General features: G+C 47.2%; 10 protein-coding genes across 10 annotated transcripts; 6 read left to right on the top strand and 4 right to left on the bottom strand.

Annotated features, from left to right (window-relative positions):
• Positions 1-646: 646 nt before the first annotated feature.
• On the top strand, positions 647-3524 carry EV420DRAFT_1566356 (uncharacterized protein; the record flags this gene model as incomplete). Its single annotated transcript, XM_060474063.1, is given in 16 exon segments — positions 647-744; positions 794-838; positions 888-1040; positions 1095-1497; positions 1548-1671; positions 1723-1776; positions 1826-2000; positions 2055-2145; positions 2194-2300; positions 2357-2561; positions 2624-2765; positions 2821-2990; positions 3045-3058; positions 3114-3316; positions 3329-3330; positions 3391-3524. The coding sequence occupies 14 exon segments, from the start codon at positions 650-652 to the stop codon at positions 3148-3150; spliced, it is 1815 nt and encodes a 604-aa protein (XP_060326669.1). The 3' UTR covers positions 3151-3316; positions 3329-3330; positions 3391-3524.
• Positions 3525-3637: 113 nt separating this feature from the next.
• On the bottom strand, positions 3638-6270 carry EV420DRAFT_1566351 (uncharacterized protein). Its single transcript, XM_060474062.1, has 15 exons — positions 6165-6270; positions 6068-6112; positions 5864-6016; positions 5535-5811; positions 5417-5506; positions 5243-5366; positions 5141-5194; positions 4911-5085; positions 4774-4864; positions 4611-4717; positions 4355-4559; positions 4163-4307; positions 3879-4112; positions 3793-3824; positions 3638-3740 (listed from the first exon to the last, which is right to left on the bottom strand). Exons 1-13 carry the CDS (start codon positions 6251-6253, stop codon positions 3904-3906), a joined length of 1764 nt encoding a protein of 587 aa, XP_060326668.1. The 5' UTR covers positions 6254-6270; the 3' UTR covers positions 3638-3740; positions 3793-3824; positions 3879-3903.
• A 652-nt stretch (positions 6271-6922) lies between these two features.
• EV420DRAFT_1275632 (uncharacterized protein) lies at positions 6923-8050 on the top strand (the record flags this gene model as incomplete). The annotated part of the gene is made up of 2 exons (XM_060467914.1): positions 6923-7511; positions 7563-8050. The coding sequence occupies 2 exons, from the start codon at positions 6923-6925 to the stop codon at positions 8048-8050; spliced, it is 1077 nt and encodes a 358-aa protein (XP_060326667.1).
• A 214-nt stretch (positions 8051-8264) lies between these two features.
• On the bottom strand, positions 8265-11054 carry EV420DRAFT_835451 (uncharacterized protein). Its single transcript, XM_060483655.1, has 15 exons — positions 10912-11054; positions 10811-10855; positions 10609-10761; positions 10175-10559; positions 10006-10126; positions 9904-9957; positions 9671-9845; positions 9526-9616; positions 9366-9472; positions 9109-9313; positions 8915-9059; positions 8697-8866; positions 8627-8640; positions 8534-8577; positions 8265-8472 (listed from the first exon to the last, which is right to left on the bottom strand). The coding sequence occupies exons 1-14, from the start codon at positions 11004-11006 to the stop codon at positions 8541-8543; spliced, it is 1797 nt and encodes a 598-aa protein (XP_060326666.1). The 5' UTR covers positions 11007-11054; the 3' UTR covers positions 8265-8472; positions 8534-8540.
• A 228-nt stretch (positions 11055-11282) lies between these two features.
• On the bottom strand, positions 11283-13066 carry EV420DRAFT_1566346 (uncharacterized protein). Its single transcript, XM_060474061.1, has 5 exons — positions 13006-13066; positions 12933-12953; positions 11928-12912; positions 11747-11871; positions 11283-11713 (listed from the first exon to the last, which is right to left on the bottom strand). The coding sequence occupies exons 3-5, from the start codon at positions 12892-12894 to the stop codon at positions 11414-11416; spliced, it is 1392 nt and encodes a 463-aa protein (XP_060326665.1). The 5' UTR covers positions 12895-12912; positions 12933-12953; positions 13006-13066; the 3' UTR covers positions 11283-11413.
• Positions 13067-13177: 111 nt separating this feature from the next.
• On the top strand, positions 13178-15915 carry EV420DRAFT_1566344 (uncharacterized protein; the record flags this gene model as incomplete). The annotated part of the gene is made up of 14 exons (XM_060474060.1): positions 13178-13267; positions 13317-13361; positions 13408-13560; positions 13624-14002; positions 14052-14172; positions 14224-14277; positions 14329-14503; positions 14555-14645; positions 14695-14801; positions 14857-15061; positions 15116-15260; positions 15325-15491; positions 15547-15560; positions 15612-15915. Coding segments are annotated over 14 exons (1783 nt in total), but the record flags the coding sequence as incomplete, so codon positions are not given.
• A 1025-nt stretch (positions 15916-16940) lies between these two features.
• EV420DRAFT_1647225 (uncharacterized protein) lies at positions 16941-19105 on the bottom strand (the record flags this gene model as incomplete). Its single annotated transcript, XM_060478018.1, has 10 exons — positions 16941-17227; positions 17286-17430; positions 17479-17683; positions 17754-17860; positions 17925-18015; positions 18075-18249; positions 18306-18359; positions 18407-18527; positions 18582-18960; positions 19008-19105. The coding sequence occupies 10 exons, from the start codon at positions 19103-19105 to the stop codon at positions 16941-16943; spliced, it is 1662 nt and encodes a 553-aa protein (XP_060326663.1).
• Positions 19106-19570: 465 nt separating this feature from the next.
• On the top strand, positions 19571-21337 carry EV420DRAFT_1750841 (uncharacterized protein). The gene is made up of 5 exons (XM_060480345.1): positions 19571-19656; positions 19726-19846; positions 19899-20158; positions 20207-20768; positions 20823-21337. Exons 2-5 carry the CDS (start codon positions 19777-19779, stop codon positions 21269-21271), a joined length of 1341 nt encoding a protein of 446 aa, XP_060326662.1. The 5' UTR covers positions 19571-19656; positions 19726-19776; the 3' UTR covers positions 21272-21337.
• Positions 21338-22107: 770 nt separating this feature from the next.
• EV420DRAFT_835194 (uncharacterized protein) lies at positions 22108-23593 on the top strand. The gene is made up of 3 exons (XM_060483653.1): positions 22108-22300; positions 22356-22915; positions 22966-23593. Exons 1-3 carry the CDS (start codon positions 22293-22295, stop codon positions 23457-23459), a joined length of 1062 nt encoding a protein of 353 aa, XP_060326661.1. The 5' UTR covers positions 22108-22292; the 3' UTR covers positions 23460-23593.
• On the top strand, positions 23594-25259 carry EV420DRAFT_835195 (uncharacterized protein). The gene is made up of 3 exons (XM_060483654.1): positions 23594-23978; positions 24035-24605; positions 24654-25259. The coding sequence occupies exons 1-3, from the start codon at positions 23727-23729 to the stop codon at positions 25121-25123; spliced, it is 1293 nt and encodes a 430-aa protein (XP_060326660.1). The 5' UTR covers positions 23594-23726; the 3' UTR covers positions 25124-25259.
• The last annotated feature ends 177 nt before the right edge of the window (positions 25260-25436 follow it).

Raw genomic sequence — 25436 nt, 5'->3', positions numbered from 1 at the left:
GTAAACTTGTATTGCTTTCGATCTTGAGCTTTTTGAACTTTCTGATATTTATTACCGGACTCCGTAACAAAGGCACAATATTTGTCAATGTCGTGCCCCGTTCTGGATCCTAGCAACGTACCCAAAGTTAAAAGGCATAATATAGTGCTGTTATCTTTCAGTCCACTGTGTACAGGTGACATTCTTCTCGGTTGTCTCTAGGTTTCCAAGGCGGCCGACAAAATTTCGATGAAACAAAAAGTGTTCTTACCAAGCCGCCAGACCGCTAACGATTAAAGCTTCATCCGTGAGTGGATGGAGCTCCGTGGTGGACTATGATATCTTTCTGTTTTTTTGGTCAGACAGATCAAGCTCAAGGTTCCGTTGCCTTGGAATTAGAAAGTAAGTGCGCACAGTACTGACATCAAATACTTAATTAAAAGAAGAAAAAACAATTGTATAGTATAATACTTGCATGAGGGGAAAGCTACCACCCCGTGCCCACCAAGTATCTGGAAATTCGGAATTCTGACTCCCAGCCGAACCCTACTTAGTACTTCCACGGAACCACTTTAACTGTCAGTGTCACTCCCTTGGTCTGTCACTAATCACGTGTATAGCACGTTAATGAGACACGAACCGTCACGACACCTTTCAACAACCTTCTATCATGAACACCATAGTCCGCAAGCCCTACAGTGGGTCCCGACGCAAGCTTGTTCTTGCATTCGATCTCGGAACGACTTTCAGTGGTATTTCTTATACGTAGGTTCCTTCGAGCCTCTCTTCTTCTGTTCTCATTGAGCGGTTACAGTGTCCTGGACCCGGGAACGATCCCAGAAATCAAAGGAGTGACAAGGTACTGGAATATCTTTCATTCCTGAGACGCATGTAAATTGCTTTTATAGGTTCCCTTCTCAGGAGCATGTCGGTAGTGATGCAAAGATTCCGACTGTTATGTATTACGATTGCGAAGGGACTGTTAAGGCCATTGGCGCAGAAGCGTTGAAAGAGAACATCATCGAAGCTGCTGAAGACGAGGGATGGACGAAATATTCTGAGTACGTGTATAGTTCTGGGCTCCCTTGTCCTGTTACCTGACCGCAGTCCGGTAGATTCAAACTACATCTTCGACCCGTGATCAAGACAGAGGGCGGAATAAAGTCCGAATTCGACGTTGAAATGCATAACAACATTGCTCCCTTTCCTCTCGGCAAGGATTTAATTGCAGTGTTCGCCGATTTCTTCAAATATCTCTTTCAATGTGCCAAGACATTTATTATGGAGTCACATCAAAGCGCTGAGACATTTTGGAATTCTGTCGAGGGACATATCGAATTCATTCTTACTCATCCGAACGGGTGGGAGGGTGAACAGCAGAGTAGGATGCGGAGAGCAGCTGTACAGGCCGGTTTGGTCGCAGACGACGATACAGGACATGCTCGCGTGCACTTTGTCACCGAAGGAGAAGCGAGTCTTCATTTTTGCATTCATCATGGTCTTTCTTCGCATATAAAGGTTCGGTCGAGGATTCACTGCTCGCGAAACTTGTTAATTTTTTTTTACAGAACGATGAAGGCGTAGTCATTGTTGATGCTGGTGGCGGTACCGTCGATATCAGCACTTATTCCAGTGTTCAATCCGTAGGTCGTGGCACTCAACGCTTGTTTGAAGAAATAACTACTCCGCAATGTATACAACTTTCTCCTTTGATGTGTCATTAAAATTGATGGTGCCTCAAAGGTCATTTCACCGGCTCAGTATTTGTCACGAAGAATGCCAGAAAGCATCTTGAAGGTTCGTTACTTCTATCCACATGCTAATTTTCTTTGATCTTCTGCCACAGAGAAACTTCGAGGATCGCGATTTGAGCCTGAAGTGGATCTTATCGCTGAATGCTTCGATAAAGCAACCAAGTTACGGTTCAGAAATGCCGAAGAGCCTGCATATATCAAGTTTGGTACCATGAGGGATCGCGAACCGGCCTTTGATATCCGTTCAGGACAACTTAAATTAGCGGGGTATGTGCTCCCTTCTCGTCTTGCTGCAATTGAATCTGAGAGCGAATCTTGTAGGAGTGTCGTATCTGACTTCTTCCAGCCTTCGATAAATTCCATCATCAATACGATAGATGAACAGCGACTAAAATCCAGGAAGCCTATCACTGTGAGGATCATTTACGTCGTTTTGACGAGGCTGATCCATCTTTCTCAGTCCATCTTCCTTGTCGGTGGCTTCGCTGCAAGCGATTGGCTTTTCGTGAGGCTTCAGGAATACTTGACGCCCCTCAAGGTGTCGTTCTCACGGCCAGATAGCCACGTGTGAATACATTTGAGCTTATTCATCTCGACAACTCTGATCATGATTTCTTCCCCAGCAATAAGGCTGTTGCCGATGGTGCAGTCTCGTTCTACCTGGACCGCTTTGTATCAACTCGAGTGGCCAGATTTCACTACGGCGTCAAAGTTCATACCGAATACGACCCTGCAAACGTTGAACATCAGCGCCGTCGAAATAAGACATATCCCGGTATTTCTGGTGAGCTGAAGCTCGACGACCAATATGACACCATTCTCGCTAAGGTAAGATGCTTCTCCGACTTGTTTGAGACTCTGCATCGTTTACTCATGTTATATGCGGTCAGGATGTTCAGGTGTCTGAAGACAAAGAGTTTCGAAGGTCTTATTATAGAGATAGCAAACTCCTATCTGACCTGGAAACTGCCAAGGCTGACATACTATGCTACAATGGCTCTAAATCCGATCCCCGTTGGATGGACACTGAACGTGGGCTTTCAATTTTCTCTGATCCGACGATCGTCTTGACCTGGATGTATCCCAGCTGACGTTTATCCAGCGCTTTGTTATGTGACTGCGGATACCCGGGAGGCGGCCAAGGCATTGGCGCTCCGGAGACGAGAGGACGGGAAGTCCTATTACCGTCTTACCTATGATGTTATCATTCTCTTTGGTCGGACGGAGATGAAAGCTCAGATATGTTGGATGGAAAATGTGAGTACTGACCTTGGTTTAATGTTTGTGTACTGATTAGTATATGAAATGTAGGGCATAGAGAAGAGGTTTGTATATCCCCAATACAGCAAGTTGCTTTACTGACATCGATGCTCGCTTCAGAGGGCCGGCTCGTATTGTTTATGACAGAGACATATGACACATAGGCGCACTTGGCACTGAAGATTGGGAACTATTGTTGTAGTCTCGGCGTGCATGTTGGCTCTAATCAGAACTTTGGCTAGTAGCGTGATCAGTACAATGACCCTGTCACAAACACATGTTATCACATTCTGTGCCCGTATGATAAGAGGATCGAGCGCATACTAAGGCCGGACTTTCTTTTCCCCGACAATGGAATAAGTACCATCTGAGGACTATATCCCCCAGGATCTCCAGCAGTTTGAAGAAGATGGCGAGTGATGACTGATGAAAAGAGCAAGTACTTACAGCCTTTCAGACAGAACAGAGTACTCGATGAAGTCTGAAATTTCTTCGCTATAAACGGCAACTCACGTCCCTCATATAGCAATCATACGGACACGAAAATGTGACGACACGCGTTTGTGACACAATTAGTCGCTTAGGTTGCGCATAGTGCCGTATGTAATTTATTGCTGGCGCTTCTCGCTATTCTTGTCATGATGGCGAAGATGATAAATCGTGCTACTCTACATTTTAACGACTAGATTATTAGAATAAAAAAATAGATTTGCTACAACACTAGTAGTACACGAAATCAATCTGGTTCTGCAACGGAACCGTCAGTTACACTACTTTTCAATCGAGGACGCATACTCACATTGCGGCCCATACACTACTCGAGCAGGGCTCCTAGATTTCGACCACGTCAGGACCGGCCGAACATTCAGTTGTTTAATTGCTGACCTTTTTTCAACTCCCTAAGATCTTGTCAGCATCGCCATCCACGCATACCAGAAGTCACAACACCCACATTCTCATCCCACGCTATCTGAGCTTTCATCTCCGTCTGCCCAAGCAAAAGAATGATCGAATACTTGAAAGAAAAATACGATTTTCCATCGGGCCTCCGCTGGAGCACCAATGATCGGGCAGCTTCCCGCGTATCTGCCACCACATTGCATAACACAGGATACTTATCTTTGAATACTATCAGCCCCACAAATAAAGGAAGACCGGGACATGCGCACCAGGCTCAGCATCCATCCAGAGCGGATTCTCCCTTGTCCCACTGTAACACAAGATATCTTGGGAAATCGAAGCAAAATCAGACAGCTTGTGTTGATTGCGCACATAGGGACGCCGGAATTCCTTGGTCTCAGCAATAGATTCGCCCTACAGAAGTTAGATTTGCGCATGACTGTCGAATCGAAATGACGGACCTTTGGCAGAATGATATTGTACTGGTTACCCAAGGACAGCACGCCGGCTTCCGACATGAAGGTTTTGTTTTTTCGGTCGACGTGTCCAGGAATTGATGCATCATATGCAATTGATGTTCTGATACCATAGTTGTACTTTGATAAGCGTTCCAATACGGCACGATCTAAATGGAAGGATAAGGCACCGTCTGCGACGGCTTTGTTGCTACGACGAAGCTGCCATCAAGGAGAAGCTCTTTGTGGGAGACGGACTCACACATGACTATCGGGTCTTGAAAACGCAATGTTGAGTGACTTGAAATGCTCTTGTAGTTTTGAAAAGAGCCAATCACTAGCGGCAAAACCTCCCACGAGGAAAGCCGCCTGGATAGAAACATGATCAGTGAAGGAACACGATGAATGCGAGTAAGAGAACTCACCGAAACTGTGCTCTTGGAGGCAAATCGCTGTTCGTCAACGGCCTTTATGATAGACGACACTGATGGCTCAAAAAAGCTCGCTACTTCAGCACTAATAGACACATCAGTATGCATATACCCAGTACAAATATCCTTACCCTGTCAATTTGAGTCTCCCCATGTTGATGTTCAGCTTGGGATCTTTATCCCTCATACTGCCAAAGTGAATGTATGCTGGTTCGTCGGCGGCTTTGAACCGAAGTTTGGTCTTTTTATCAAAGCACTGTGCAATGTACTCAGTCTCTTTGGCAAACTTGGTGCGCTTGAGCTTTGCTTTTAAATACGTTAGCCAAATAGCATCGAAATACAAATACAGAATGACCGGTACCATCGAAAAATGCCTTTGCACGGCGGGTCACGAACATTGAGCCAGCGAAGTTACCTGTACACGGTGTTAGAAAGATGTAGATGTCTATGGAAATACAGTTACACTGCGGGGCTGCGACTTCTTTAAACGTGTGAGCCTGGGTCCCGTCCTTGGCAGAAACACAAGTGTATGTACTTATGTCAACTGTGCCACCTCCGGCGTCGATAATTATAACGGCTTCCTGGTCCTATGGTCCTGATGGTGAGTATAGGATCGGCTGCATCGGAAGTGACGTACTGTGATAAAGGAAGAAAGTCCGTGATGTATGCAAAAGTGAAGACTAGCTTCTCCCTCTGTGACAAAATGTACACGCTCTTCGCCCGGCAACTGCGTCAGGAATCAATCCGGCTAATACAGCGGCCCGTCGCATATTGGCTTGATCGCGGCCTTCCCAGTTATTTGGATGGCTGAGAATGAATTCGATGCTGTCCTCGACGGAACTCCAGAAAATAGTCGCGCTCGGGTGCGTCTCTAGAATATACGTCTTGGCGCATTCAAAGAGATATTTGAAGAAGTCAGCAAACACAGAGACGGCGTCCTTGTCTGGAGGTAGAGGAGGGAAATCAGTGGCCTGTGTTGAGATAGCGGAGCGATAGTAACGATCGAGGTTGGAACGAAGATGGAGTTTGAATCTTTGGGAAAGGTAAATACAGCGAAGCTCGTTCCGACAGGGAGTACACTCACCCTGAACATTTGAACCAGCTCTCTTCTTCCGCCTGCTCGAGAATGCTCTCCCTCAGCGCCTCTGCTCCTACCGCCCTGACGGTCCCCGTTTTGTCATAATACAGGATCGTCGGAATTTTCGCGTCACTGCCGACACGTTCTTGCTCCGGAAACCTGGTATTCTCGCGTGAAAGGCTGCAACCAAAGTTAAATGCAAAAATATACCTTGTTACGCCCTTTATTTCGGGGACACTGCCGGGATCCAGGATACTGAGAATATTTTAATGGCGCGTCTTCTTTTCTAATGTTTGGATAGGCTCACCTGTAAGATATTCCCGAGAAAGTAGTTCCAAGGTCAAAGGAGAAGACCAATTTACGTCGAGAGCCTGCGTACGGCTTTCGCGTGATCATGGTGGTGAAGAAGAAAGAAAGGCAGGTTAAATCGGGAATAGCCGAGCAACCTTTGACCTCCACCACCACTCTTGCCGTAACTGTCAGTGCCAAGGCTCGCTGTTTCAACATTGTTTTCTCTTTTCTCTGTACATACCTGGTGCGTCTATTTCACTGTATACGGTAGGTCATCGTGTACTGATCTTTTTTTACAGAAAACACATAAACCTCGACCTCTGGAATACAATGTGCAACGATATATCTGCGTCTATAAGGGAGGGAAATGCGCCCTATTCCCAGGAGCTCGACTTTCCCATGCACGAAGACATGGTCTTGAGCTCCTGCTTGGAGACAGATCGTCCTGAGGAACAAGGACTGGAATTTTCAGAACAGATGGACCCACGAGCGCGTCCTCGACAGGAGGAGGAAGAACTGTACGACCAGGATAGGATGGCTGACAAACCACGAAGACGCCGCAAGCGTGGTCGCCAATACCACCTAGACGATGCGCCGGCCATGCCAGACGGTCCTTCAGATGAATACATGGACGATATCCACGAATTCGAGGACGGATATGATATGCCCGGCGCATTTCATGGCGACCGTGACCTAGACAGCGAAGAGCAGAGGAGTTGGGATGGTGGCAAGGACAGGCAGCGTGATCACCGACACAGCCGACGCATGACACCCATGCCCCGCAAAGACGACCCGGTGCAGAAAGATTCACAGGAGAAACGGAATCTGATGGCTGCTTTATCCCACGCGCAAACCGAAGCAAGAACTCTCCAACGGCAGATGGAGGACATGAAGCGGGAACTCCGAGGTGCTCGTGAAGCCTTGGCCAGGGAGCAGGCTAAGCGAGAAGAGGACCGTCACCTTCTCAACACGCGCGGTGAAGAGCTCCGTAATGCCCAAGCATTCCTCACCAGAGCCGATGCGTATTCGTATGCCGATATCAAGGCCATGATCGATGCCTTGAACTCGGAAATCATGCAGCTCGCGTCCTACATGTCAGATACACTGCGCCTTGAACAGAGCCAGTTGGATCCCTCCGATGAGGATACGTCGAACGCGATCAGCCGGGAAAAGCACATGCTTGGTGATCGCATGGTTTTCCTTCTAGGCACAAGAGATAACCAAGACCTGCGTGAGGTCGCCTTGCTGTGCTCGCTGCAGGCAGTCATGGTCCGTACGTGCAACAGTATGATCAGGCGTTGGCACAGAGAGGCAAAAATACACGACATCTACTCTGAGTTGTACCAGGATGTCAAAGACAGTAGTAAGCTATCGCTTTCATCCAACCGTGTCTGCTGCTTATGTACATTTTCAGATACCCCAGCTGTCGCCGGACGATGGAGGGCCTTGACTCGAGCACAGACCAAGTATCGCCCCGAGGAAGATGTAGAGGATCTATGCAGTCGACTGCTCTTGAGCCATCTTTGGTCCGTTTTGCAGATCGCTGGCTGGACGACATCCGATGGGAGGTCAACGATTGAAAAGGATTTCGGGGCCCGAATATCGGAGATATCCAAGCTCATGAAACAGGTGGACCAAGCCATGAACGAGGGTATCACGTCTGAGGATCTCGTCACATATGTCATTCAGCCCGATGTTCGTTTTGATCCCACGATCATGGCCGATGAAAATCAGGATTCGCAGGCGGAGATGGTCACGGAGGACGCGGTGACTGTAGCGTGCACCACTGAACTTGGACTGAAGGTGTATAATGAGGATTCATTATCGGATGATGTACGGGATATCAGAATGACGGTATTGATGAAACCCAAGATCATCCTATGGGCCTCGATGGTGTCTTGATATTCTTATACTTCTACTGTTACCGTCTTCAAGCTAATATTTTTGCTTCCTACCGAAGCGTTTGTACCATGTCCGAACAGGCCGCTTGCTGAACTCGGAGATAAATATTTTAATGTATTCCGTCTTTCTCGTAGGCGGGTTTGCTGCCAACGGCTCCAATGTCCCGGATAACTACCAGTAACCCGATAGAATCTGACGCGGCGCGTGGAACAAGGATTCATTGTTGGACGATGTCCAGGGCGTAAAATCATCCTATGGGCCTTGATATATGATATTTTAATGTTTATATTGTTACCCAGCAATACTTACTGTGACCGGAGATGAAGACCCAAAGGGTAGAAAGTTATGAACTGGTTACGATACAAATGTATGGTACTGTGAATTAATCAAAGACTTTTAGATCCTCCTATAACAAATCCAAGCTGTCCAAACACAAGGCTATTAGTATGACGTTTCTGTCTAAGCAAAGGTGACGGCGCTCACAGATGAATTATAAATTTCGCTCATATACGATGCGCGCAGGGCCTCTATATAAAGATCAGTACGATAATCAAATCCGAAAACCCAAACTTCCACCTCTTCTCAACACCCTTTCACGAATTGAGTCAGACGCGTACCCAAACAACAAACGAAAGAAAGAACTCACATCTTCCCACCAACAAATCTGGGCTTTCAACTCCGTGCGGCCAAACAATATGACAATGTCATATGAAAGGGTGTAGTACGACTTGCCATCTGCTCTTCGCCTGAGAACCAACCCTTTCGCAGCCTGACGTGTATCAGCCGTGACGAAACACAGCGTTGGGTACATATCATCTACATCATATTAAGTCATGTCGAATGGAATTAAAGAGAACCACTTACCGTTTTCTTTGTCCATCCAACGGGAATTCTTTCGGGTTCCACGATAGCAGAGGATGTCTTCTTCGATAATATTCAATTCGGACAGAAGCTTCCGAGCCCTCATGTACGAACGACGAAACTCTGTGTCTTCTGACACTTGAACGCCCTGTTGATACAGTCAGAAATGCTTTCTGTTTATCCGTCGGGCAACGTACCTTGGGAAGGATAGTATCGTACTGCCCACCCAACATGAGATCTCCAGTTGCGTCGAAATACGCCTGCTGTCGACGTGCGATATGATCGGGATTGGTCGCGTCAAATTCAGTAGACATCTCCACGCCGTAGTCGCACTTGGATACACGAGCCGAGACGACATGGTCGAGATAAAAGGAAACCGCGCCGTCTGCGACAGCCTTATTTCTATGAAAAGGAATGATATTCCCCTGTACACCATCTGAATTATATCACTTACACATGGCCATCGGGCCGCGAGAACGTGATGTTCAGCGGGCTAAGATAGTCTTGCAGCTTCATAAAAAGCCAGTCGCTGGCAGCGAAACCTCCGACAAGGAATACTGACTATGCCACCTTTGCCATCAATAATGACACATCATTGACTGGCCCTTACCTACCGTAACAGTCTTATCCGTGGCAAAGCGTTGTTCATCGATGGCATTGATGATAGACGCCACAGATGGCTCAAAGAAATCGGCAACCTGACGACTACCCAAAGCAGTGATCAGCAAAAGAAAGAAAGCTACATGTCGATTGACTCGCCCTTCCAACTTGAGCTGCCCTGATCGAATGTTGAGTTCTGGTTCACGGTCTCTCATCCCGCCGAACTTGATATATGCAGGCTCGTCGGCATTGCGGAAGCGCAGCTTTGTGGTCCTGTCAAAACACTCGCAAATGACGTCGACCTCTTGCGCGAATCGTGAGTTTGCCAAGAAGGCTGGTAGAAAAGGCGAAGTCAGCACTAATAGTTGTGACGGAGATTTATAAGGGTTCACCCTGTAAATACTGTTTGGCATTTTTAGTAACAAATATTGATCCTGTGAAATGGCCTTATAAAGATCAGGACGCGGGATTCGCATCAAGCAGGATGCACGTACACTGAGGTGCAGTGATTTCCTTGAAAGCCATAGTGCCAACATGGTCTGATGGCACACTAGTATACGTGCTGATATCGACGGTGCCGCCGCCTGCATCGACGATGACAACAGCTTCGTCTTCCTGAACAAACCGTCAAAGAGGCAACGATAAATCAAAATCAATACCCACGTGAACATGCGAAGACAGCCCGTGATGGATGCAAAAGTGCAAACTCGCTTCGCCCTCTGTGACAAAGTGTACCCGGCCATATCCTTCGTCGCTGTCGGATACAAGCCCCGCTCGTACAGCAGCCTGGCGCATCTTCCCCTGCTGCTCGCCCTCCCAGCCATTCGGGTGACTCAAGACAAATTCTATCTGGTTTTCAATGGACTCCCAGAATGTCGCTCCGGTCTGGTGACTTTCGAGGATGAACTTCTTGGCACATTCAAAGAGATATCGGAAGAAATCAGCAAAGACTGATACAATGTCTTTGGTTGGGGGAAGAGGAGGGATGGTGTTTTGGATTTCTGAGCCAGGCTCGGATTTCACAGTTGGACGGAGATGGAGCTTGAACCTGGCAAATGCGAATTAGAGAAAGAAACAAAGGCGATAAAAGAACGCACTCTGAATACTTAACCCAGCCATCGTCCTCGGCTTGTTCAATTATGTTCTCTTTGAGCGCTTCTGCGCCAACAGCTCTGACATTTCCCGCCTGGTCGTAGTACATGATTGTCGGTATTTTCGCATCGTTTCCGACGTGCTCTTGAGATGGAAATCTAAGAAGTAGGTCAAGGATTGCCCCGCCTCTATACAGTGTAGTCATACCTTGTCACGCCTTTAATTTCTGGGACAATGCCAGGATCAAGAACGCTAAAGAACGAAAGGAACTTTAGTGGCTCAAGATACCCCTTGCAGAGGATACACACCTATAAGATATCCCGCTGAACGTCGTTCCCAAGTCAAAGGCCATTAAAAGCTTTCGGCGAGACCCGTTGTAGGGTTTGCGCGATGATACGGTCATGGAGGAGAATCTGAAAGGCGAGGGTGTCTCATTAGACGAGGAAAAGGATCAATTTGGTCTTATTGGCCAACACCTTTGTCACGGACACGTTACGTCACATATTCCCGTGTGCGTATGCCTACTCAAAGGGGATACAATTTTCTGTCTGAATTTCCGCCAGAACATTAGTTGCTTGATCGCAAGCTAGATCTCTAACTGACCTTGAAGCTTCTACATTTGAATACCATGACGTGAGAGATTTCAAGACCCCAGGACTCAGGTTGCAGTGCTTACTTGGCTGTTTAATAGGTTGAAACAAATTCTTGAAAACACGTAGTACAAAATATAGTCATCGTTGCAAGACATAGTAATGATATTCTTCCCTGGAGAGTCGATACGTTTACGCAAATCACTAGAATCCAGCTAGACTAGCGAGTCTCAAAGGAGGAAACATACACAACACCAACTTTCACCAGGCACTCCGCTCTCGTCTCCTGCTGTCCTTCCTCTGCTGTAGCACTTATCCCGAGTCCCAGATCGCATGAACATGCTATAGGACCGGACCCGTCTTCCACAGCATTCATGTACGAGGGGTCAAACTCCGTTCCGGCATCAACCGCGACAACGAATAGATCTCTTGACGTGATACCCTCGCCGATAGCCCTATCCAGCTTCTTCACGAGTGTCGCCAGCACATCCAAGCGGTCACCAAATTTCTCCACCATCCTCTTTTCCGTGTCCGTACTCGATCATCCCGCAACGTGCAGCACATCTCGCAAAGATTCCTGCATAAGCCACGAAAATTTCTCGTCAAAGTCGGTCTCCAGAACATATTTGGTTGTTTCCCGAGTCATGGCTCTCCATCTTCCCGCGACGGCGGGATTCTCTACAGGGTACAGACATTAGCTAATTGATTTCAGATTCGAGACAGCGAGAACTCACTAGAAATGCGAATATGGTCGTACATATCCTGGAAGAAACTCGACAGGGGAACATCTGAGCTCCAACGGGATATGAAGTGATCAGCCGCTTTCACCAGAAGCGCCTGGATGCTTTTTTGAACCACTTCTATATGCATGTCCTTGTCCTTATGGTCCTGTAACAACTGGACCATTGGCTCCCCAAGAATCTTCCTCGTTTGCGTCACCGCCGTCGTCATATCCTCGAACTCGTCCCTCATACCTGCATCCTTACCCTTACAGTCAAACTCATCCACCATCATAGCAGCAATCTGCAATACCTCCGAATTCAAACCCTCTACCATTTTCTTAATCTCTGCAAACGAGTGCACGTCTGCCTTGGTCAAGAACGTTTGCGTATCGCGGAGCTCCTTGGCGCGTGTATGGAGCAGACGACGATCTTCCTCGCGGTGGGCTTGTTCTCGGGCGAGTGCTTCACGTGCACCACGTAGCTCCCTCTCGAGTTCCTCGTTCACCCGCTGAAGGGTACGATTCTCTGCTTGCGCATGCCCCAGCTCTTGCGTCAACCTCCTCTTTTCTTTGGACCACTGTGCTCTTCGATCGTCCTGCTTCTGGTATGGAGCATTGAACCGTCGGTCCTGCCTGTGGTCTGCCTGCTTTTCCTTCCCGACCCTGTGCTCGTTTTCTCTAAGGTCCGATTCGAATCGTGCTATTCTCTCAGCGAGATCTGCCTTGCCAAAGTTTGGGATATTCAGGGTAGTTCCAGAAGTGATAGGATTCGATTTAATAGTTTTGAAAGATGTTTCGCTTGTGTTCGCGGCTTGCGATAGGGCTTTTTCCACTTCCAGGGTATCCTTCAACTTGATGTCTTCCATGTCCCAAGGCTCTGGCTCGTCAATAGGGTCACAGCCAGGCGTACCCGGAACATAGAGCTCGCTATCCACTTGCATGTCCGCTGCTTCAGATTGCTTGGACCGAGAAGCAGGCATGGTAGAACCAGATGATCCTGTGTATACAAATTTCCCAGCCGTTGTTTAGGGGCAGATCACTGAAAATTATCAGCATACTCAAATTTTCATGTGAGAAACATGCCTTCATACAAAAAAGCGACGGAGATTCAGAACCACTGAAATACTCTGAGCCCTCGCTTTAGCATTGAATGGGCAATGTGTAAGGAGCGTACCGCACGTGCCACCAGGGTTTTGGTCTCGGGCCGTATGCCGAATTCTATTTGAAAACTGAACATTTCTTTCTTTCTTTCTTTCTATCAACCATGGCAGGACGCGAAACCTACAATGGTACTCGCCGTAAATTAGCTATTGCCTTCGACCTCGGAACAACATTTTCTGGAATATCATACAGGTATGTTCAAACTGAGCCGGTGCTTTATCAATTTATGAAAGATTTTCAGTGTTCTTGATCCCGGTAACATCCCGAAAATCAAAGGCGTAACAAGGTAATCAAACCGTCCGGTTACCCTTGTCTTACTGAATGTTTTACAGATTTCCGTCGCAGGAACACGTTGGGAGCGACGCGAAAATTCCGACAATAATATACTACGATCAGGAGGGGAACGTTAGAGCAGTCGGTGCCGAAGCTCTTAAGCAAAACATCATTGAACAAGCCGAGGACGAGGGATGGGTGAAATACTCAGGGTACGTCGCTACTCCTGTGAAGATCGCCACTTTTAACATACCCGGGCCACCGCCCGTCAATAGGTTCAAGCTCCACCTTAGTCCCAAACAGAACTATCCCCCTCACATCAGTTTGAACCTCCCACCTCTCCCCCCAAATAAGACTGTCGTTCAAATTTTTTCCGATTTTTATGCGTATCTCTTCCAATGTGCGAAGTCTTTTATTGTCGAAACCCATCAAAGTGCCCTTCTCTTCTGGAATTCGGTCGAGGATCATGTCGAGTTCATTCTATCTCATCCCAACGGATGGCAGGGCGCACAACAATCGCAAATGCGGCAGGCCATAGTTGATGCTAAACTAGTTCCGGACAACGATGAAGGCTACGCTCGAGTACAATTTGTTACGGAAGGCGAAGCGAGTTTGCATTTCTGCATACACCACGGTCTTTCATCCTACCTGAAGGCGAGTATTTTTTGTGTCCTGTTTATCAGCCTAATTATACCATATCTAGGACAACGAGGCTGTTGTCATCATAGACGCTGGCGGAGGGACCGTTGATATTAGCAGCTACACGACTGCACCTTCAAGTACCCCGAATGTCAAATCTTTTCAAGAGGTCGCAGCGCCTCAATGTACGTGATTCAGTTCTTCATCATTAATATTCGACACGTTTTATTTTACAGGCCATTTTACCGGCTCTCTTTTCGTCACACAACGCGCTAAAGCATTCATACAAGGTAACTATGAGCTTTCATCTCTTCCTAGCATCCGAACTGAGATGGTTTAAGATAAATTGAAGGATTCAAAATTCGCTGAGGAGGTTGAGAACATCGCTGAGTGCTTTGATAAGACTACCAAATTTCGCTTCAGGAATTCAGAGGAGCCAGCCTATGTCAAATTCGGGTCGATGAAGGATAAAGATCCCGCGTTAGATATCCGTTCCGGGCAACTCAAACTGGCAGGGTACATTTCTTTTCACGTTATTCTTGATGTTGCTGACAGTCCTTTACATAGGAGCGAGGTCGCCGGTTTTTTTGAGCCTTCGGTGAAGGCTATCATTGAGGTTGTTCATGACCAGCGCTTTGTGTCCGCCAAGACAGTATCGGTGAGCACGGCTTCGCCTAGGTATATCACGGCAATCTCATTGCGCTTAGACGGTCTTCCTTGTCGGCGGATTCGCCGCCAATGATTGGGTGTTTCTTAAGCTTCAGGAGTACCTGACAACGCTTGGCATATCATTCTTTCGCCCCGATAGTCATGTGTGAGTGCCCATCTAGCGATACTCGACATCCGCATACTAAATACTTACGAAATAGAAACAAGGCAGTTGCAGATGGCGCAATGGCATTCTACCTTGATCATGCAGTTACAGCTCGTGTGTCCAAATTCAGCTACGGCGTGCGCGTGAACAGGAAATTTGTCCCCGGAGATGCTGAGTACGAAAGACGCAGAAACAATGCATACATCGATGCCGACGGTGAACTTAGGATAGGAGGTCAGTTCAGTATAATGTTGTCTAAGGTGGGTATATTTCATCTGATATCTATGGTCCTTCGTCGTGGTAACATCCAACAGAATACTCATGTTTACGATGATACCGAATTCCGCCATGTATATCACAGGACTAATGAACACCTGTCTGAGCTTTCTGCTATATCAGTTGACGTTTTATATTACCGTGGATCGAACGAGAACCCTCAATGGATCGATGTCGAGCCTGGTCAGTCTCGTTCCATTCACAATAAAACTTGCTTCCTTCCTTGAACTTTCATTATCTCTTTCAGATATGTATTCTATCCTGTGCAGTATTACTGCTGATACCCGAGAAGCTGCAAAAAGGCTGAAACTTCAGAGGAGACCAGATGGCAAAAGCTTTTTTAAGCTCACCTACGATGTCGTCCTGCTTTTCGGGAAGACTGAATTAAAAGCTCAGATCTGTTGGAAAGAAGATGTGAGTGTTTCATTACTTCGCACTGTTATGGAATATCTGTTTATGCTGGTTATAGGGTGTTGAAAAGCGGTAAACACTTTGTGCTTCTACAATACCACCTCACTCATCTTCTTGCCCTAGCGGTCCTGCTCGAGTCGTATACGACCGAGACCTCTGAGACTAGACACGCATATTGCGATCATTATATATGTGTATACTATCTTTCTACATACTTAGATTAACAATGGGATGGACAGTGCCTGAACTTCGTGCTTTGGCTAAGTTAAGCCTTGCGTCAGGAGTCAGAACGTGAGTTTCTTTACCAGTTTATATGTATAAATTTATGCTTTACACGGAACACTTTCCACACCAATTACATCGTGCACTATCTCAGCATACTTGTATTCGCTCCGGTACAATCCTCTAAAATTGCGTTCGATCCCCTTATAGAAATCATACGGGCACGAAGGACATGATGACGCGCGTTTGTGACAGGTCGTCATACTCAGAAGCGTTGATTAGAGCAACATTCACGATTGGACTACTATGCGACAATGATCCCTACCCTTAAACTTTACGAATATCAAGTTGTACCACCACCCTTTACGCCTGCTCCTTTGTCTGGTGGCGCCCCGCCTTTCGCTTCATCTGCTCACGGGCAAGCGCTTCACAGCATATCCAAAACTTTCCCTTGTAGTTCGTCCTTCTCCTTCGGAAGAGTACGGAATTCTTCTTCAAGTTGGGCATGGCTCGCGTGCAATCCTTCTGTGGACATTGCTATGAGGGAGGAATCACTTCCCAGAATTTGGACATCCATTTTGTAGGCTCTGGAGAACGGTATGATCCTAGTACGATGGACGGTACCTACGGCAACCAAAAGACGACAGATGAAGCAGTCTTGTACACGTGTGAGCTTGGGTTGAAGTCGTTTGACAATGAAGAAAAGACGCCCAGACTTGTGTTGACGGCAGGGATAGTCGTCCCTTCAGCGCCGGATGTAGCTGTGTCCATTCTTTAGCGTTGGGAAATATCAATTGCATGTATCTATTAAGTATCTCAACCGTCTTTCATAGAATAATGAATTGTAAGATTTGACCATGTTGAGCGCAACCTATGGTAGTAGTACGACATTCAACCACATAGCTTTCGCTTAACATGGCGCCTTTCACCACATAGAACTCTGTAGTCGGTTGCATACCATTAAGATACTCCGAGTCGGTTGTCATTATACTGACATCCTACAGGTTATTGTCCAGGTTCGGAAACATAGCATAGCACATAAATCAATACAATTACTAATTTTACAGCTTACTCCATGATGGTAAAGAATTGAGTTATTTGTGAATTTTGTCCGGAAGAAACTGGCGACGTCGGTTTGAGCATTGGAATATGAAGAAGCAGAGAAATAGTACACTGTTACGGCGTCCCATTGCTCAAAGACCGCGATCGTAAACAATTTGCGCCGGGCCCCTAGTCGACGGAAAACTCAGTATCAGAGATTTGTATAACAATGATCCCACCTTTTCTCGACGCCCTTTGGGGATTTTTGATAAGCTGATGATATTGGTAGAATTGTGGAAATGAGCTCACATCCTCCTTCCAACAGATTTGCGCCTTTAACTCTGTCTGACCAAAGCAGATGGCAATATCGTATGTAAGGGAATAATAAAACCCGCCACCCTTCCGAGGCAAAGCCTTGAGTGACTCTGCGGCTTTACTGGTATTGGCTACAACGGTAAACAGAACGGAATAGTTATCTGTGAAATGATTGTCAATATGTAATCGACCAGCATGGCAGCCCGCCGACTAATATACCTGGTTCTCTGTCCATCCAACGAGGATTGATTTCATGTCCGCGGTAGCATAATACGTCGACCTCTATTGTGTTCATGTTCGATTTTTCTCTACGATATCGCCAATACGAAGTACGAAACTCTTGGGTTTTGAACACTCGGGTGTCCTAATTGAATAGTGGATTATATCGCACTGCCAAGACCATAATACACACCTTGGGTAACGTGATGCTGTATTGTCCCCCTAATCTATCGTCGCCATCTGCGCCTATGAAAACCTGATCTTTCCGCCGAGCATGTTCAATGTGCAATGGCAGAAAGCGGGTGTTCACTATCGAGCCATAGTTATATTTAGCCACCCTGACCGAAACGATATCACGGATATAAAACGAGACGGCACCGTCCGCAACTGCCTTGTTCCTATGACCAAGCGGTCAACTTCACCACGAGATAGCAGCAAACAAAACCACAATTGCCTGGGAGCACTCACACGTGGCTGTCAGGGCGACAAAAAGACAATCCAGCTGGTTCTATGTGCTGGCGCATCTTTGAGAATAGATACGTGTTGGCAGCAAACCCGCCCACAAGAAAGATGGACTACATTCAATTCTTCAATTCAGCAAGTGATCTTCACTGTTCAGAGATAGAATAAAGTCCTTACTGAAACATGCTTCGTAGCTATGGAACGTTGGCCATCAATCCCCCTTATAATGGACGAGACAGAAGGCTCAAAAAAACTGGCAACATCAGAGCTTAGAATTCAAAGCTCAGACATAGGTCATAGTGATGGAACTAGATTAAAGCAACTTACCCTTCCAGCCTCAGCTGCCCAGAGCGAATGTCCAGCTGAATATCAGTATCTCTCATTGTACCGAACTTGATGTAAGCAGGTTCATTTGCATTCCTGAAGCGATGTTTCGTCGTTTTGTCAAAGCAGTCTGCAATAAGCCCCACTTCTTGTGCATATGGGGAGCCTTTCAGCTTCTCTGGCGGAAATTCAGACTGCTTAGAATAAGAGGAAAAGGAATGTAAGGTTCCTCACTCCATAAGAATGAATGAGCACGGCGGGTAACGAATATGGAACCCGAAAAAAGACCTAAGCAAGGTGAGATTTAGATCTAGAAGTTTAGAGCGGAGACGAACATGTAGGAGCGGCAATCTCTTCGAATGACTGGTCGACACCAGTACTGGATGAAATACTAGAGTATGTACTGATATCGATAGTTCCCCCTCCAGCGTCAACAACCATAACGCCTTCCCCATCCTGCCAGTGAGCGCATGAGCAACAATTCACAGGATAAAAAGGAGGATTTCCCACAGTGATATATGGGGAGAGACCATGATCGATGCAGAAGTGAAGGCTCGCTTCACCTTCTGTCACAAAGTGGATTCGTTCGTGGCCTTTGTCGTCATCGGGTATTAACCCCGCATAAACGGCCGCCCTACGCAGTTTCCGTTGTTGAGCACCCTCCCAACCATTGGGATGGCTGAGAACGAATTCAATGTGATCTTGAACGGAAGCTAAAAGGTAGGCGCCATTTTGATGCGACTCTTGTATAAATGTCATGGTGCACTCGACCAAGTACGCATAAAAGTCGCCGAAGACTTCGACAATGTCTTTCCCAGGTGGAAGAGGCACGATAGCTTCATTTATTTCTGTTGTGCGAGCCCATTTAGGACGCAGGTGTAGTTTGAATCTGTTGGATACTTTAGATTTTACAAAGAATAAAAAAATTCATTATACTTGGAATATTTGACCCATCCCTCGTCCTCAGCAGATCTTATCACGCTTTCATCAAGAGCTTCCGCGCCCGGCTGCCTTGAGATCCCCAGACTGATCATAGTATAGGATCGTCGGAATCTTTGCGTCGCCACCGGCATTCTCTTGTGCAGGGAATCTAGGTCCAAAACGCACTGATCATCTGTTATCTAGGAGAAGAGAATACGAGAGTTGCCTTGTAACGCCTTTGATTTCAGGAATGAGTCCAGGATCTAAAATACTTTGCCGGCAACCTTCGAAATCGTGAGCAAGCATGAAAATAATCTGAAGGCGCACCTGTATGATACTCCGCTGAAAGTGGTGCCCAAGTCCAATGCTACGACTAACTTCTGGTGAGATCCTTGATACGGCCGCCGAGACATGTTCTTGAAAAGTTCCGTAAGTCTCTATAAAGTCGCTTGCCGGGCCACGATGAGATTGGAAGAAACTTTATTTGGTGCAGCGTCCTGAATCAAGAGGGACTCGGGGTTTCGGCCCGGACAAGTCCTGGCACGAGTTGAACAGGACTTTCCGAAATAAGCAGTCCTCGTCTACTTACAGTCACATACACTTAATGCCTCACGAACGCTATATAACCCATTAATTTACTAATATCTTCGAAGATTTACATACGGTCAGTGCGGATTCTATAATTGTGGAAATTTGTCAGGGCCTCATTTCTATATCACCTTCATCTCTACAGAAAAATCTGTTTCGAGCGCCTTCAATCGTCGGAGTATCTGCTGCAATCGCAATGAAAGAAGCAGTGTTCAAAAAATTACATCGCCATGACAAGTCTCCAGACTCAAGGCGCGGTCTCGATGGTCAGAATTTTGTAACGTCTTAGTCGTGCCTCTGACACCGGAGTGCCTGTAGAGCGGAGTTACTCTGTGGATTCAAGTTCTGCAGAAGAGAACGTAACACTACTTGATACAACGGGCGCTACCTCTTCTTCCACAATTTTGGGTACAGATCTGAGTAATCTATCCCCAGTCCCGGCCGGAAAGGTCGAGAAAGAACCAAATACTAGGGAGAGTCACTATCGGGAACCCCTTACATCGATTGGAGGCAAAGATTCGGAAGGGTGGTCCCCCAAGGATGAGAAGCAACAAAAGCGATCTGGGTCTTCCAAAGAGGTAATCATATTCCTACGACGCTAGAACGATTGACTTACCAAGAGGAAGACGATGACCAGCAGCGACTCTCTACAGAAGTCGTTACTTGAAATCCAATCAGAGAGGAATCGTCTCCAGCACGAAAACGACAGGCTCCACAGGGAGCTTCACCGTACGCGTGAAATACTCCACAATCAGCAAATTCAGCATCAGGAGGATCGTCGTCTTCTTCAGAGCCGAGGCAAGGAGCTAGAGAGCACACGTCCTTTCCTGGACAAGACAGACGCACATTCCTTCGCCGACATCAAGTCAATGATGGGGTCACTGAACTCCGAAATTCATCAGCTGGCTGCGTACATGTCTGATACGTTGTTCGACAGCGGGAAAAGGGAGGAGATAGCTGATGAGGAAGCTAACCATTCAATGAAGCGAGCAAAGTATTACCTCGATGATCGCATTCTTGCACTTTTGATGCGCAGAGACGCAGATGATGCAGAAAAAAGTGGCGTCCTGCAGGTCGCTTTTCAAGCGGCATTGCTGTTTGAGTGTACTGATTATCTCGGAGTCTGGGATTTAGATCCTGCAGAAAACGATATGTTACGCGATTTGCATGCAAGAGTTCAAGAATCCAGTGAGTTACATATACACTATGCTTTCAGTTTATCCATATGACCCACGGTTGTAGACACGGCTGCGGTAGCCGGAAGATGGAGAGCACTGACTATCACAATGAGCAAATATCACTCATCTTCGAAGGCGGAACAGTATCTATCCCATCGCCTCGGACGTCAGCTTGAAAAAGTCATACTTTTAGGAGGATGGGCCATCCGAAACATACCGGAAGCATTGCGAAATGCTTTTGGCGAACGGATCACGGAAATCACAAAGTTGGCAATTAAATTGGATAGAGCGATCAAGGAAGGGATCACTTCCCAAGATTTGTACGCCCATTTCGTGGGTCCTGGGGAAAAGTATGATTCTGGAACAATGAACGGCGCATACGGCAACCCGAAGACGACAGATGAAACAGTCTCGTGCACGTGTGAGCTTGGGCTGAAGTCGTTCGAAGAAAAAGGAAAGAGGGCCAGACTTGTGTTGAAGGCAGGTGTAGTCGTTCCGTCGGCGCTAGTGTAGATATGGTCATTTTTGTAGCGTTAAAACAATATCACTAGTATTCGAGTCTCTCTATTCGGCGTAAGCAGTGCAGATTGCCAAGACCCACAAAGATCGTCCTGGAGTTCGCCGTAAGGAATACCCATCTACTTGTTGACGAAGCACCAACTAAGAAAACAGGACACCATTAATTAAAAGGTGAATTAGAGGCGAACGTAAATACACTCAGCCACATATAAGATCCGGCTCGCTGACTGTTTTTTGGATCTCCGAGTTGAAAGAAGTCAATAGACTCAGGGATAGCTCCAAAACCGCAATCGTCTTTGTAAAATATGGAATCATCGGAGTTAAGGAAAGCGTGCGATTGGACACGTCCAAGGTACCTTCCAATTATCACCTGGCTGGCCGACACGGCTCACAAGCCAGGAAGTCTACTAACATGAGGACAGCAGTGCTAGAGGAGAGGGACACAATGAAACTGGTCTCGTCGCACCTTGATTTACAGAGGGATGTTGCCTGGATCGACTGGCACTGAACTAATGCCGTTCTATAGTTTGCGAGTCGTGGTCGCTGCCGTTGTGATGGGAGAAGATCCTTGCGCATGCACAGTGTTGATGTTCTCACAGTGCATCAATGTTCATATCGATCAAAAGAGGCTGCATGCCCTTTAGAAACATGAGGAATACACGTTGAGTATTTCATAAGAAGATCACCTATGATCTCTTTCCTCCTTTCATCAACCCGCTAGGCTCCACACCTCGAAAGCGCTTTAGCCTCCTCACTGTACCAAATTCAAGGGACCTTTCTCCGTCATGTCAGACAGCCAAGGAGAGCTTGCTAGTTACAATCACGATGTTCCAACAAGCATACAGAAAAGTAATGCGGTTGACACGCTAGGCGAGGTATCCGCGGTACTGTGAAGATGCGATTCGTAATGATGGATGGGATCCGGTGTCGAAACAGCATATTCGACAAAGCTGCTCTTCAGAGGGGGATAAAGATCTAGCTGAAAGCGACGAAGATTTTGTTATAGTTTCAAAAGATGACGAGGTATGATATCGCCCTATTATGCTAAATTTGATTCTCAATTGACTCCGGGCAATAGAGTATACCCGAGGGAGAAACGAAAAGATCAAAGACACCGAGTAGGGAGAGTGACTCGCACAAAGAAGAGTGCTTCACTTCTCGAGAACTCGAAATCGAGGGACGAGTCGTCGACAATTCAAAAGCAGCTCGAAGCCAAACTCAATTCTCTGGGTGCGGAGATGCAAGGTTTGCGGTGCCTTTTGGATGTCAGGACGAGGGAGCTACAGGATGCCCGGATGTACTTGAATACCGTTGATTTGGTATCTGGAGAAGACGTCGTATCGATGGCAGAGGCGTTGAACGCAGAAATCTTCCAGGCAGCCGCATATATGGCGGATTCGTCGGTGTTTGGGGCGAAGAGCAGACTCACGGAAACGAAGGAGATAGCCCCTTGGATCGGCGTTGACTTCATCGAGATTTTGCGGTCGGAGAAGGATGCCGAAACGCGGGTTCATGCTGTCCAAGTTGCGCTTCAAGCGTCGCTTGCTCGATCTTGTATGGCGACCATTGCGATGTGGCACCCCGATTCGAAGATTGACGAGGGTCTTCGTCAAGTGTACTCAAAGATCCAGAAAACTAGTACGTTCACCTATATGCATAACGAGATAGATTCTAACCTTCCTATCCAGGTTTGGCACCTGTCGCGGCGCGATGGCGTGTAATGACTCGTTCAAATTCGAAGTACTCGACATCGGAGGAGGTGGAAAAGTCATATATACCTTGGATGGTCAGACGGGCAGTCCTAGTGTTGCTCCTAGCCGGATGGGACTCAGACGGAACGAAGACCTGGGACGCATGTGTGACAACTGTCATGAATAAATACGGGAGGCGGGTACGGGACATCATAAAGCTGATGATGGGGCTGGACAAGGCTATAAGTGAAAGCATTGTCTCGAAAGACATTATCGTCTGCATTGCGGCCAGCGGGGACCAGTACGATCCTGGGTCCATGGAGAACACTGACGGACCTGCCGAGAAAGTGCAGCCGTCTGATCGTGTAATGTGCACGTCAGACCTTGGGCTGAAGGTGACGGCGACGTCCGGCGACGGATCCGCGGAACGGGACACTTACTTGCTGAAACCGAAGGTAGTGTTGCGTTCTTCATTGACGCAAGAACACTAGACAGAGGATATTAATATTAATTACTGCGCGGATTTTACATTGACCTTTGCGTACCAGTGTCATTTCCCACATTACCATCATTGGACAGGAAATGGAACCATTTACTTCTCGTTTCGCAGTACGAATATGATCTTTCTTGGAAGCACAAAATGCCGAATGCACGTTGGAGATCGAGCCCGCATTCGTCTCACGAATCATGTTTCTCATATACGGAACCGATACCCCACCAGAGTCTATTGACGAACCACCTTCACCACGGGCACTACAATGTCCTTTAACTGTGAAGGCATAACATCCGACATGCCATATTCTCTGTGGTCAGTGGTAGCTCCCGCCGGCGGAATGATGATTTTGTCATGCTTGTCATGCCTGTCATGCCTGTCATGGCGTTGGTATAGGCATGCAGCGTCCGCACTGGAAGAAAATCAGAAGGAGCTGTCGGTGTTGAGGTCCGCGCTAGCGCAGAGAGACGCAGAGGTTGTATCATTGCGGAGGGCGCTTTCGGAACCAACGCAACAGGTGAGAGGCACTTGACGTAGAAGAGGAATAGAGAAACTGATTAGCCACCCCCGAAGGCACCGAAAGCACCGTCTCGGAAGGACGGTATCGAGGTGCAAGCACTGAGACGGCGCATTTCCGATCTGAACAAAGAACTAGAGGAATTCCGTGCTCATAACCGTGATTTGACCCTTGAAGTCCAAGCGGGAAGGGAAGAACTGCATGGACTCGGGGTAAAACTCCAGCAGAGCGACAAGTTGTCACGGGCACGAGCAGAGGAGTTGCGAGTCGCTCAGGTGTTTCTCAGCACGGCAGACCAATTCTCTGGCTTCGAGATCATTCAAGCTGTGGAGGCGCTGAACGAGGAGATCTCTGGGATAGCTGCAACACTGGCAGATGTCTACGAGCAAGCAGAGATGGGAGTGGATAATCCAATGATGGATATCGCCTATGGACACCTCGCTGGGATCCTGGGGGACATGATGGCGAGCTTCGTCAAGTCCAATTCGCAATACGAAGTCCTTCAGGTTGCTTTTAGTGCTGCTATTTGCGCACATGTGGGGCAGATGGTTATGTCGTGGTCCATCAGGAGAGATACCGGAAAAGAAAAGAGCTGGGACGAAGTATTCAGCCGTATTCGGCGGTCAGGTAGGAGCATATCTCTTTCAAGGTCAACGTCATCTTAGTCCTTTTTAGAGAAGCAGGCTATCGCGGGGAGATGGCGTTCCCTAACACAAAAAGCTATAATACCGTCGTCCAAGCATGACGAAGCCGCAATAGAGGCCATCGTTACGGAGACCCTCGTCAATATCCTCATCGTTGCTGGCATAGATCCAGGTGACAAAAAAGTCGTGGATAAGCTGGCAAACTCAGGATTAGCGAAAAAAGTGATGGAATTACGTTTTGGTGTATGGCAGGGTGTTACGTCGTGCGAGATGCAACCCGTGTACGCTGCTCCAGGTCTTCCATTCAATTCCGGGATGATGGAGGATGCTTTGGGCCAAGGGGACTCGGAACGGCAGGATAGCCAAAATCGAATATGTTGTACCACGGAATTGGGCCTTGCAGCAGTTGAGAGCCAAGGAGAGGCCAGCAGAACAAGCCCAAAAATCCTGAAGAAAGCCAAGGTGATCCTCCTGTCGGGGCTGAACGAGATCGTGGCATAGTGGTACAACAATGTACTTAGTAAACGTATTTTAGTCGTATCTGACAGTGAGGACTTACTTTGTAATTTTGTATGCACCAACCGACACGGAGGGTTGAGACCGACAGAGCATGGCTGCCGCTTCGGCGCATCACGGCATCAGGTTCAGAGATCAATATAAATTGAATTCCGATAGTTGCCGTTGATGGCAGGTCAACCTAAAGGCCCACTCGTCACTGTAGAATCATTCCGATTCCTGAATAAGCTCGCTCAAAGTTCTACACATGAATTTTTTGTGTGACTCTCTGAAACGAAGGGTGCATATTGGGAAGCCA

This window comes from Desarmillaria tabescens, assembly GCF_030435595.1.
Source record: "Desarmillaria tabescens strain CCBAS 213 chromosome Unknown EV420scaffold_40, whole genome shotgun sequence".
NCBI classification, from domain to species: domain Eukaryota; kingdom Fungi; phylum Basidiomycota; class Agaricomycetes; order Agaricales; family Physalacriaceae; genus Desarmillaria; species Desarmillaria tabescens.
The sequence above is the reverse complement of the archived record's forward strand: the minus strand, read 5'-3'. Positions and strand labels throughout refer to the sequence as shown.